This window comes from Antennarius striatus, chromosome 7 (assembly GCF_040054535.1).
Source record: "Antennarius striatus isolate MH-2024 chromosome 7, ASM4005453v1, whole genome shotgun sequence".
Classification (NCBI taxonomy): domain Eukaryota; kingdom Metazoa; phylum Chordata; class Actinopteri; order Lophiiformes; family Antennariidae; genus Antennarius; species Antennarius striatus.
In genome coordinates this window covers 15137944-15150938 of record NC_090782.1, presented here as the reverse complement: position 1 = coordinate 15150938, position 12995 = coordinate 15137944, and the positions used below count along the sequence as shown (strand labels likewise).

Below are 12995 nucleotides of genomic sequence, written 5' to 3'. Positions count from 1 at the left end.
AGCTAGTTTATGTAAACTTCACATGTATTTATGATGATGGATCATTTCTGCAGTACTCTAACTGCTATATTCTTATCTACCTATACACTCATTGTGGTTGCAGAACCTTTTCCATACCTGCTGCCTCAAGAAAGACTATTTCTTTACTAATAGCTCAGCTTAATTAACTTGTAATATTACAGTTTACTCATGACAGAACACGCTTAGCAGTCAATCAGATCATATTCCAAATTGACTCTATTCATTGTTAAGTATTTCATAAGGGTGCATTTGATATTAGTAATGCTTGGACTTGACTAAAGTCATTTTCTGTAGATACAGAGCAACAAAAGCCAAAGAGATACTCTTAAAACTCAACTCACATTACACTAAACTCAATTTCACGGTTCTTTGAGTCATGTAGGCGACCTTTCTTTGGCTCACACAGGTTCCCTTCCTGTGAGCTCACAGCTGTCATGTCTTTCATTTTATTACTAATCACATTACTGCTTAATCCCACTAACAGGTATATCTTTGTTTGTGTTGTTGTGTCCGCTGTGCTGCTGCAGTCCCCAACCAAGTGGTACATGAAGCTTGTGCCTGTAAGTTAACTAATGAATGCTATGCTCTATCATCTATGTAACAACAGCGATGATCTACCCTCCCTCTCACTGCTCCATGCCTTCATTGCCATCATTTTATCACACGTGTGCATCATACTGACTCCACTGTTGCACAAAGTATTTTTTTCTCTCATCTACCCTGTGATTGTCAGGTGTTCCCCTGTATGGCTTACATGTCGTTCCCTGCACAACAAAGATATGAAAAAAAACGTGTTAGAATACGAATTACATATCTTAATTCTCTATTTAATATCTGATCTAATGTTCTTGTATCTTGCATGTCTTGTATGCTATGCAGGCTCGCTACAGGAAGGAGCAGGCCTCAAACCAGCCGGTTCCCTGGATCCCCCCAGTGGACAACCTGCTGAAAGACAGCACGGACGGGTCGGCCCTGGGAGCTCTGCTGCACTTCTACTGCCCTCAGCTGCTGCAACTGAGTGGTAAGAAGCTCACAGTTGTAGGCAGAAGTAAAGGATGTGTGTGAGGTGAGTGGTGCTGGATGGCCGCCAGTCCTGCAACACAGCCAAAGGTGACAATATTTTACCAGACTGAGGTTCTGTTAGCCCGTTGAAGATGCTTAACTTTTTTCAGTTATGTGTTAAAATAGGTCATTTTCTAGCTTAAAAAGCCAATAACTGATCTCTGAGCACTGTGATGTTCTCAACATTTTTACTTCAACAAGATGTGATGCATTTGTGCCATTTGGTCCTCTGTCTTTGATTGGTTCATTAAATAGATAAAAGTTAAGGTGAAAACAAAAGTTGTAACAGATGTAATCACATCGCATTGTGTTGAATTAACAATAGCTCAGGAACAAAAGATCAATCACTCAAAACTGTTACCCTTTTGAATGCATTAACAGAAAGCCCCACCCATGGGCTGATGGCCTATGAGCCACTGTCATGATTGGTCCGTTTAGCACGTCGGAAGTCTCACCTTAAATTATCAGTAACTCAAACCACCAGAACCCATTAAACCTTAATATTCATCCTCACGTCTCCTGATGGCTTCCTCTGCCCACCCAGATGTCTGTCTGAAGGAGAACATGACACTGGCTGATCGTCTCTACAACCTCCAGCTCGTGCAGGACTTCTGCAAAGACAACCTGAGTAGCTGCTGCCATTTCAGCCTGGAAGACATGCTCTACGCCTCCTCCGCCATCAAGGTACCCTTCACTCCTGGTTGCATTCAATCACCAAGGTTTCATTTCTGAAAAAAAATGTTTGCTGTTACATTGTGAAGGTTTTGTCCTGGACTAGAGTGTACCTTCAGGGTACCCTGACCTACCCTTCATGGGATGTTGCAGTCTCTGACTGCCTTGGTTCTTGTTTTTACAGTTGGTCTGTAATAGTCCTTACAGTCTTGTTGAAAGCGAGCTTGGAGGCAGACTGCCAGCAGATGGAAGAAAAGTTAATAGAAAAAACACAGTAATATGTGCAGTTTTGTGCTGTCATATATATCAACATCTATGAAATGAGATGACTCAGGTCGTCAAGAGAGGGAAACTCCGGTTACGACGCCAGTGCACCGCTGAGCCACACAGAGACGCAGACAAACACTCACGCAGACACTCACAACTAGGGTCATTTTGGATCCGACCAATTTTTTTTTTTTTTTAAATAAAACCCCGGTAACCCCTGTCCTCCAGATAAAAGCCATCAAAGTCTCCTGTGATGTATAGCGGAGTGGATTAAAGGACAGAGACAAGTGAGTTATTGAAAACTTTTACGCTACCAAACACGTTACAGTGTGTTGCTCAGAAAAGACCTGACATCTGTGAGACAGGAACTGACCCAGAACACTTTGCTTCCGAATCAGAATTATAGTCTGTAGCATTACATATGATCTGGTCAGATGTTTATCTATGGTACAGTCTTTAACATGTTGAAACGGTAGTCAGTCTACCTGTACCTGCACTTTTATGCTGTGAATGGGCTTCCTGTTCACATCATCAGCTTCATTGAGGGAGCTTTGATGGGAATATGGGTACCATTTAAGCCAATTACATTGGGAAAGAAATTAAAGTTACTAATACAAATCTGAGGTTGTAGCACAATGTCATCCAGAGAATGTACAGTGCGCTCTCCCGCATTGGCGCATCAATACTCGCGACTTCACCTCATCACAGATTATTGGTAGGCAGTCACGTGATACCATACTGCAACTTCATGTGTTTTTGTGTTCATGTTGGTGTGTTATGCCGGATTGCTCCAGAACAGTACAAATCAAATTGGTCTGTCTGAATGACACGAACTCTGCCTCAGCGTGTCCTCCCATGGAGAACTGTTGTTCTCAGCACAAACTGAACACAAGTCAGACAACAGCAGAATGTCTAAACTACTGACCATCAACTACAGCTGAGCATCAACATTCATCTACCTTAAATTTAAAAACGTGCTGGTTGCAGCATAGTTGTTGTGTGAAATAGCCAGTAGGAATGTTTTGCTAACACTGATTTCATTAGGGATTAAAAAAACATCCAATCAGAGTGGAGTTTCTGCATTTCAGCAGAGCGACACACAGAACCAGTTAGAGTCAGTGACCTTGACCCAGTTAAAGGAAAGTCTTCAGACGTGCATTGTCACCTGTCATACTAATGAATATATTTGATGAGGAGGTGTTCATTCGGAAGAAAATGGAAAAAGAGAGGAAGATGAGATGGTGTCTGGAGCCCTTAAATAAAAGAGGAAGGAAATTGCAAACCGGCTTTTTTAAACTTTTAACAGAAGAGTTGTTAAGGCGATGATGATTGATTAATCAACAAATAGAGAGATTGTTTGATTGGATTAAGGTCATAATTGTGACTGCTGGGTGGCTTAAACATAAAGGACTCTTAAAAGGAAGAAAGAAAAATACAAAACACGTGATGTTTGACATTTCAGTCAAGCATGAAAGCTGGTCTGTAGCTGGTTTGGACATTTTAAGAGATGCTATCAGTCATCCAAAAAATCCTGTAATTACAGAAACTGAGCTGAAGAATAACCATCTTAATGTTTAAGGGTTTGTTCCCTCTTAAGGTGCCACAGGACTCGGGGTGAAAAGCACAGCAATCTGCACAGGATCAACCCAAGATAAATAATTTAGGTTTCATTGGAGACAATAGACTAGCCTTTAATGCCCAACCCCCCAAAGCCCTCATGTACTCTCCTCCTAACAGACACAAGGCTGGTAAATAATGTCAGCCCACTCCCGTTTACTGGCTGTTCATTTTATAAAAAAAATTTGAAAGACCATCTTCAATCCAAGAAGGATAAATTAAATCCACCAGCTGAGGCCTGTTGCTAGCATTGATTTAACAAGGTTAAATCTCATCTTCTACCATCAGCAAACAAAGAATGAATAATATTGTGGTGTTCAAATGAACATCATTCCTTTATTCAGAACTTTTTGGGCATTTAAAGTTAAGCACTTAAGTACATTTTTTTTTCAGATTTTCTTTCTTGAAATGTAGTACAACATAGTTTCCCACAGACAATTTGAAGCAGCTCAATAAATATGACAGTAAATCCTGTTGGTTTTCCAGACTGCAGTGAGTCTGTCTGGCTGCAGGAGTTGCAGCCTTTCATTGAGCCTCTGGCCCGATGACAATTGACATTAATACTCATTGAATCCTCTGTGTCTAGTCTAAGCCTTGTCTCTTCCTTTGGTGGATAAGGCAACTGACGGCTGTGTATGTATCATGTGCTTTGTTTTCATGCATGCAATGTCATGCATTGTTGCTACATTTATGTTACACATAAATGCCTGTGTAGCACATGCTGTACATGATAGGATGTTTGCACCCATCTCTGTAGAGTGGATTAGCTCTGTCCACTCCCACCTCTCTCAACTGTTATCTGTAATTGTAGTAATCACCAATCAGGTCCCTGTCCCATCATGAGAGAGTAGCTCTCTATTAGCCAAACACACATAAACAATAGATCATGCTTGTGTGTGTGTGCGTACGTGTGTGTGCATGCGTGTTCGTGTGTGTGAGTATGTGTGTTTGATTGCTGGCTGGTGGTATTAAGTGATAACACTCACACCCGGTGTGCCAGCAGTACTAAGAGCGACAGATGGGAAGAGAGATTTTTGCCACCAGTGGGCTGGGCAGACGATGGCAGATCTTTATTTCTTTTGTTCTTTTGTTTCATTCTTTTACTCTGCTCAACTCAACCTTTTGAGGAATGTTTCACATGCTGACACCTAAAGGTAACTAGCATTTTGGTATTTGACTAGCCATTCATACGTAAATGAAGAGTGGTTCACCCCAAAAATGTAATATAACATAATTTTAAAAAATGTGTGCTACACTTTCATCACTTTGGTAACCATGTGTGCTACAGCGCATCATAAGTAGACTCTATACCAGTGACGCATTTCAGACATTAACAGCTCTGCATTTTAACCTTGAGGTAAACTAAAAAAAAATCAAATGCTGCAGTAATACACAAGGGACACCGCTGCCTCGAATGTTATAATTGCCCCTCCTCATGTTCTTCTGGGCTGCAAACTGTGAACTATTGGGTACTCCCAGGGTATTTGTATAATGTGTGTGTGATTCCACTTATGTTATAGTAAAATATTGCTGATGGGGTGAATCAGACATCTTTAGAGCTGAGCCATGCAGCAGTGTCTTTGTCTGAAGACCATGGTTTGAGGGTAGAGAGGGGGCGTTTCCTCAAGGTCATAACTACTTCACTGCAATCATGATGCATATGTGTGGACACATTCATTCGTAAGTGGGTGCAAGCATTTTCAATACAAAACAAGCAGAAAAACCCAGTTTATGATGCAATTTTTTTTTGTTTGTTTGGAGGAATTCCACTGGTTAGATGTTGTTTTTTTTAGATGATGACAGTTGTTAAAGTTTGTTTGAAGGATTTAATTTCACTTATGAAAACTTTTTGACTGATTGAAAAAGAGTTACCTGGATTTTTTTACTGGTTGAAGCATTTTTCCTGACCTGTCTGTTTGAGGTTTACACATTGCAATTATTCTTCAAGCATAAGAGTAAGTTTGATAGTTCACATATCCTCCTGATTACAAGTAGAAAAAATAAGGAAAGAATTTATTTGAAGCGAGTATAATACTGCAAGAGATGATATTGTGAGATGGACATTTTTGCTGCATGGTTAGATTCGTCTTGCAGGTTTGCCTCCCGTTGTATATTGACCTAACTTATACATAGACATGACTCAACCATGCCAAATATGTCTCCATTTCTTACCCAGTCTAATTTTGGACTGGTGAATTGTATTTTTCTAATTGAGGACAGAAAAAAATAGCTGACCTTTAACTTCAAAATTAGGTTAATACCTTGATTTTTTCCCCTCTACTACTAAAGGTGCTATTTCAGTTCAAAGATGAACTTATTGCATGAGAAAAAAGAAAAAACATTGTTTACAGAAACTTTGTTAACAGTTCTTACCTCGTCAAAATTCAGACTCATAATTGGTCAGGAAATAAATTTTGTTGTCTTTGGAAAGTGATGTTTGTAAATAATGTAAATCTAGTTTGAACTATGAAACATGATTATCACATAATACCAAGATTGGGGAAGTGTTTGTTTGTAACCTAGACAATCAACCTCAGGTCCACTGTTAGGGCTACCAGAGACGTCCACTGAAGATAAAAATGTTTGCCATGTGCCATACAGAATTTGTTTTTTGTTAAAGACTTTTTTTTTTATCTTTAACATAATTGTGCTTAGTGATTGCAATTTACCCAATCCTGTGTTTGTAGTCTGAACCTTCTACTGAATGTTTCCTCAGAACAATTATCTGGTGTTCATGGCGGAGCTGTTTTGGTGGTTTGAAGTGGACAAGCCATCTTTTGTGAAACCAAAATTGCTGGACAATGACGGTACAGGCAAGTCTTGATTTTGGACCTTAGAGGAACAATTATGCTACCAATAGCAATATATTATGTGACAGGGGGATGTCATAATAAGTGTGGTAGAGAAATCAATGAAGAGAGATGTTTTGCTTTCCATTGTAGAAGCACATTTAGATTTTTTTTTGTCTGTTTGTTTTTCGTTATGTAACCTCAGAGTCGTCAGTCTTGTTGAAGAATATGCCAGCCATCCCCATCTCCAAAGCAACCAAGAGGAGCTTCATGGAAAGAGCCCCAAGTCCCGAACGACCAAGGTATGCCATCCCAATCTGTGGTATTCAGTACCTAATGAGAGTTTCAGGTGATATGTGCATTGCCAAAATATGAGTGAAGCTACTCTTTTAAAGTATTTTATGCTTGTTTGACAGAAGTTGAAGCAAATTAAGATCAACTTGTATTGCATATCGGAGTCACTTGAGCTTCAAAGGAAAATGTCTGTTACAGCAAATAATTTCCTTTCTCATTTCATAGTTTACCCCTCAGACCCCAGCCTCGAAATTCAGGTGATTTTCATTTATATATCTTGACTGCTATTTTATTTTTGCGTGTGACTATCAAGGTATGATTAGTTGTAGGTCCAAAACTTTCTTTTTTTTAATTCTTGTTTCTCCCTTGTGCCATCCAGGAGAAATCAAGAGGTCAACCTCAATGTCCTTTGTTGATGGTAACCTCGGCACTTGGCCCAAAGAGAAAAGGTAAATTAAAGACACATTAATGTGTCTCTCACTGAAAATATCTCATCTACTGATTAATTACGTTTTTAAAATTAAGAAAATGGCTTCAGAATTTCTAAATTTTTTAGAATTCTAAAGGTAATCTCTGTTAACCTCTTGTTAATCTCTTAAGGTCTGGGCCTTATGGAGTTTCTTTTGACATCCCTTTTGACAAAGAGGACTCTGCTCCTGGCCCACTTTCCTCCACAAGAGGCATGGTCAGGTCCATCAGTACGGATGATGGTTCTGGATTCAAGGTCCACCACCTGCCTCGTGGGATGAAGCGTAACCTGTCCTTCCAGCCAGTGAATGGTCAAAATATTGGCATTGAGGAGGAAGGCTGCCCAGACAGCCTAGCTAGTATGGATCCAGACAGAAAAGGATACCCCAACGGACATGGAAGTGTCATCGCGACACCTCCCTCAATGGAGGAAGTCCTAAAGATTATCAACAGCCCTAACAGGCATCCAGTGGAGGGGATCAACAATGGTTTCTTTCTGCACAGCCAAGCCCAGGGGGCAGATGTCTCTGGCTTGGAGCCCCTGTCAGAGTCAGACTCAAAAGGTCCTCTTAGCACTACAGACACCGCTGAGTTAGACACTGGGATCCATATCCAAACAGAAGACATTCTAGATGAGGATTCCTCGCTGAAAGACTGCTCTGTGAACATGGACTTGGATATGGATACCCCAAGCCCTGGAGTGAGCAAATGTCCCTCTGGAATGAAGATGACTAGCTTTGCTGAACAGAAGAGGAGGAAACACAATCCATCAGCCCCAGACTCAGGGAGATGCAGCAGTAGCTCCCTCAAGACCACTCCTGAGGGCTCTGACTTTGGCCACCCATTATCTGTCTCTTGGGCCCCGACCCCTGAGCATAGCCCCATCCATCAAGAAACCACACCAAACCTCAGGGCTCACACATCACCCATGTCTGTACAACTTCCACCAAATGACCCTGCTCAGGTCATGGCCACAGAAATGGCAGAGCTGAGGATGAGGCTGGAAGAGAAACGTAAGGCCATTGAAGCACAGAAGAAGAAAGTGGAGGCTGCTTTTACAAGGCATCGCCAAAAGATGGGTCACTCTGCATTCCTTAATGTAGTAAAGAGGAAAGGAGATGGAGCAGCCAGTGGAGAGGAAGGAGGAAAACACGAGAGAGAAGGCAAAGCAGCAAGCACAAGTCCCATCAAATTTGGGAGGAGCAAAGCGGATACACCTGATGGGGCAGAGCAAAGCATCACAGGTTCCTGTTGTACAAAGTCATCTGGTGGAGGAGAGGAGGGTGTACCCAGTCATGCTCAGCTGACAGAGGTAGATCTCACAGAGTATACACGTTCAATCGAGAAATTGAACCATTCGTTAGCCTTCCTTCAGACTGAGATGCAGCGACTGGCTCAGCAGCAAGAAGTGATCATGGCCATGAGGGAGCAACAACATCAGCAGGCGTGGGTCATCTCGCCTCCATATACAAACCCATCATCACAAAAAAACAGTCAGATTGGAGCTGTAACTCGATCCTCAGGGCCCTCTTCTCCAGCAGATTCCCCTCGCTCTACCCATCGCTCTCCAACTAGCATCAAACGCAAATCTGCTTCTTTCCACTCACGTAATCCACGCACAGCTCGCCCCAGTGAGCTAAAGCTGGCCCCTTACAACCGAGTTTTAACTGCCCCCCAGTCTGTTGATAGCATCCCCAGGCTACGGCGATTTTCCCCTTCCCAGCAGCTGACATGTTCCTTTGTCTACATGGAGGAGAAACCAGTAACCACCAAACAAATGGCAGTCGCTTCAAAAGCAGAGAAAAACAGCAAGTTGGAGTTGATCCCTTCTCCAGAAACAGAGCTTGCCAAAATTTGTGTAGCCCATTCACCCCCCAACTCTCCCAACCTGCAGGGCAAAAAAGAACCGAAACTGAAATGCCAAACTGAAGAAACAAAAATTCAAAACCATTCCAACCTTGTTGAGATGGAAACAGATGAAGAGAAAGTTCAGAAGTCAGTTGTTGAGCTCATACCTACGATAGAGACATCATTTCCTGAGGTTTTGTCCCATCCTGTGGTCGAGACCTTCACCGTGGCGCCAACTGCGATTCCTCCCCAGCCAGAAACCTCAGGCCAAGTCAAAAGCAGTTTGATTGAGGTTCCTCTTTCAGTCATGAAGCCATTGGATGATCTGACACTTGATGACAGTTTGGAGATGCAGCAGAGTAATATGGATGGATCGGATCACTATCAGAAGATGTGTCGAGGTTTCTTCTTTAAGGTAGGCCATGACCACATGACGCAAAGAATGTGTTAGTTTCTTTTTATGACATGTAAGATCGGCAAGAAAAAACATGAATAAATCATGACAATGATAGCATACAGAGTCAGGTTAGAACCTCACACCTCTTGAAGCCTTCTAATGCAGTGGTGCCTTTCTTAAAAAAAACCCCCACTACACTTAAACCTATTCAAATCACCGATGTCTGGGCGACGTCCACTTTACCTCTGAGCCACTGCCACCCAAACATGTTCGCTCAAAACAATATTATGTTTTCATTCACAGGCTGGACTAACTAGAGTCTGAGCATAAATGTAGGTCATAAAACTGGGACTGTTGTGAATAATTCAGCCACAGATGTAAAAATATGGAGTTGCAGAAGAGTTGAATAGATTCTAGGGGTGGATACTGAGAGATAAACAGAAGAACTTTACTTGAAATTAAAATGAAAAACCAGTGTGTGATAAATACCACTATTGTCGTTGGGTTTGGAAGGCATGATTAACTATAATACATGTGGTCATTTCACAAAACATTATTCCAGTTGTTTCATACAAGGTGTTTTACTAAAAAGGTTGATTGATTTTCCTTTTGCTTCAGAAATTCTTCATGCCAGACTGCTGTGTGACTGATTTGGTTTCATTCCTGACTCAGGAGCATGGAAAGGCTGAGGAGAACATGGCACAGAAGAGGGCTGCCCTGTTGGAGAAAAGAATGAGGAGGGAGAAGGAGAGTCAGCAAAAGAAGATGCAGCTGGAGGCCGAATTGGAGCAGAAGAAGGAGGAGACTCGGTATGTTAAAATTTTGTTGTGTCTACGCAATCTCAGAGAAGACGTGTTTGTGTTCTCTCTTTGATTCTTTATTCCTTTCTTTCTTTTTTAACATGATATGTGACCCTGGGTTAATTTAGATTTAAAATTTAGCAAACCCTTATTTAGTTTATTTTTGTATCATATAATCACTTATATTGTCATATTATATTACATAATATAATATTGTAATTGCAATATATTATTTTTCAACATACCTTTGTTCACAATATACAATATACTTCCTCTATTATAAACAATATAATATATATATATATATATATATATATAAACAATATAATATATAAACGATATATATCTAAACAATATACTTCCTTTATGACATTCCATCTGTTCAGACTGAAAGCAGAGGAGGAGCGCATCAGGAAAGAGGAAGACAAGGCCAGGAGGGAATTCATCAAGCAGGAATATCTCAGGAGAAAGCAGTTGAAACTGATGCAGGACATGGACTTTGTCATCAAACCACGTCCCACCAGTGGAACCAAGCAGAGAAGAGGCCGCACTAAATCCATCCATCACGATAACATGGACTCCCCCAAAACTCCTGTCAGAGCTGCCACAGGTATGTAGTGACCTGTCCCCCTTTCAGATATCCTCAACACCCCATCTGTGTATGCATTTATTCATGATGTCTGTTTTGGTTTTACGTCCTCTGGAACGTCTCGTATCACATCTGGTGTTTTTCAGTCTCTAGCTTGTCCCTTGCTTCCCTCAACCTGGGAGACAATGACTACGTTCAGTGTGACAAGAGATTGCCAAGGTGAGATGTTTTTACAAGCTTTCAGTCTTTTCCTGTTACATAACCAATGACAAATGAATCACACAAGAAAGATATCTGATAATGTAATCTCTTCATCTTGAGCTGTAGAGAAAGACAGATTGGACAGGAACAGCATGTTTGTGTTACTTATGTTTGTATTAACTGGTCAGGGTGTCACCAGATGTTCATTTGATTCAACTAATGCTATCATAATCCAACAAAACATTTGATTTAAAACCCTGAAAATATCTGACAAACCTCAATCTCAAAGTCGTTAACTACAGTAGTACCTTGAGATACAAGCTACCCCTTTACTCCGCGGACAACACGTGAGAAAGAACGAGATGCAGCCTCAAAAATATAGACTGAGCGATGTTCGTATCTGAAAAACCTGTTATGTCGAGTCATTCGTATGTCAAGGTACGACTGTACTTATTACATATGTCCAGTATACTGTATGTCTTAGAACCTTCGTATACCGTATGTTAAGGCCAAGCTATTTATGTCTAACGTTTTTCCTAACTTCCTCTTTTTAATCCTTTCCTTTCCATTACATCACACATATCAGAAGTGTTAGTCTAGCCTCTGGCAGTCTCCTCTACTTTCTGAGCTCTCCTAAACTGAGAAGGAGGAGGTTAGTCACTACTTGGTCGTTAAATCCTGAGGTGCACTGAAACCCTGTTCCCCTGCTGGTTTGTAGGACAGATTGATGGAAAAGATGTTTCTTTATGATTCATGTCAATACACTTTTTAGCAGCACTGCCATCACTAATCAGTCTTTTCTGTCTTCCCACTTACCTTTCTGCTTCTACACTCCTGCTTTGACATTTGCACACCTTACCAACACACAATAACGACAAATTGTTCTGTGCATTTCTGCATAAATCATCCTTCTTTTCAAGTCATTCAATGGTATTGAGTGTTTAATAAAATGTGATGATAGATTGAATCCAATTATTATTAATCCTGTTTATTTATGTGACTCACATATTTGCAGAGGCAGAATTGTGCATTTTGGGAATGCATTATATAATCTAAGTGAAATAGGATATGTTCAGAAGTATATTTAGAAATCACTTCTTCACATTGCTGTAAATGTATAGAAGGAGGGTTTGATGCAGCTGCAGTCTAGTGAAAGAGCAAGTCAGCAAAATTGCTGCACTATAATTGTTTGACCTCTTTTATTGACCTTAAATGAGCCAGACTGCTTCACACCGCCACTCTCACCATCCATGCTTGCAAGCTTGGCCACATTTCTATTATCACCTAACACTGAAACCATGTTCGAATGAGGTGCACACGGTTCCTTCTACAGTTAGGATTAAGTTGTAGAAACTTTATGTTGCCGTGGCAAAGGAATGACAACAGACATTCTGCTTTGAAATAGTTGGAAAGATTCTAGGTAGTTAAGATAGTATTTTACTGGCTTAATGCATGATAGTTTCCTCCCCCCACAATATCATTCACTGAGCCTTCATCCAAAAAGGTGATTTAATACCCTGTGTTTTTGTTCCAGGCCAGATTCTGCAGATGGCTTTCTGTCTCTGAGCTGCTCCAGCAGCAGAAATGGAGAAAAAGACTGGGAAAATGGATCCACAACCTCCTCTGTTACATCTAACACAGAGTACACCGGTAGGACAACTAATTGACCTAACTTCAAAACTAATAAAGTTATAATGATGGAAATCCAGACAACAACCAGGGTGAAAATAAACAGACAGAGAACAACATTAAAAATTACACATGTATAAAAAACCAGCAGCTCAAGGGTGTACTGGGTTCCATGACAACAGTCTCATCCTTCTGTTTCTATCTTTCCCTTCAGGACCAAAGTTGTACAAGGAACCGAGTGCCAAATCTAACAAGCACATCATCCAGAACGCTTTGGCCCACTGCTGCCTCGCCGGCAAAGTTAACGAAGGGCAAAAGAACAAGATCCTGGAGGTAGCAGA

General features: G+C 40.9%; 1 protein-coding gene across 2 annotated transcripts in view; it reads left to right on the top strand.

Annotated features, from left to right (window-relative positions):
* Positions 1-12995, top strand: part of camsap2a (calmodulin regulated spectrin-associated protein family, member 2a) — a 34480-nt gene that overhangs the window by 18838 nt on the left and 2647 nt on the right. The window contains exons 5-17 of one of the 2 annotated variants that reach the window (XM_068320336.1): positions 549-581; positions 901-1042; positions 1628-1767; positions 6356-6452; positions 6634-6730; positions 6948-6979; positions 7102-7171; positions 7323-9453; positions 10054-10244; positions 10622-10845; positions 10971-11043; positions 12560-12675; positions 12869-12987. In XM_068320336.1, the coding sequence (XP_068176437.1) occupies positions 549-581; positions 901-1042; positions 1628-1767; positions 6356-6452; positions 6634-6730; positions 6948-6979; positions 7102-7171; positions 7323-9453; positions 10054-10244; positions 10622-10845; positions 10971-11043; positions 12560-12675; positions 12869-12987 (3465 nt within the window). The remainder of the gene's footprint in view (positions 1-548; positions 582-900; positions 1043-1627; positions 1768-6355; positions 6453-6633; positions 6731-6947; positions 6980-7101; positions 7172-7322; positions 9454-10053; positions 10245-10621; positions 10846-10970; positions 11044-12559; positions 12676-12868; positions 12988-12995) is intronic. The other variant, XM_068320337.1, reaches the window with a different exon arrangement.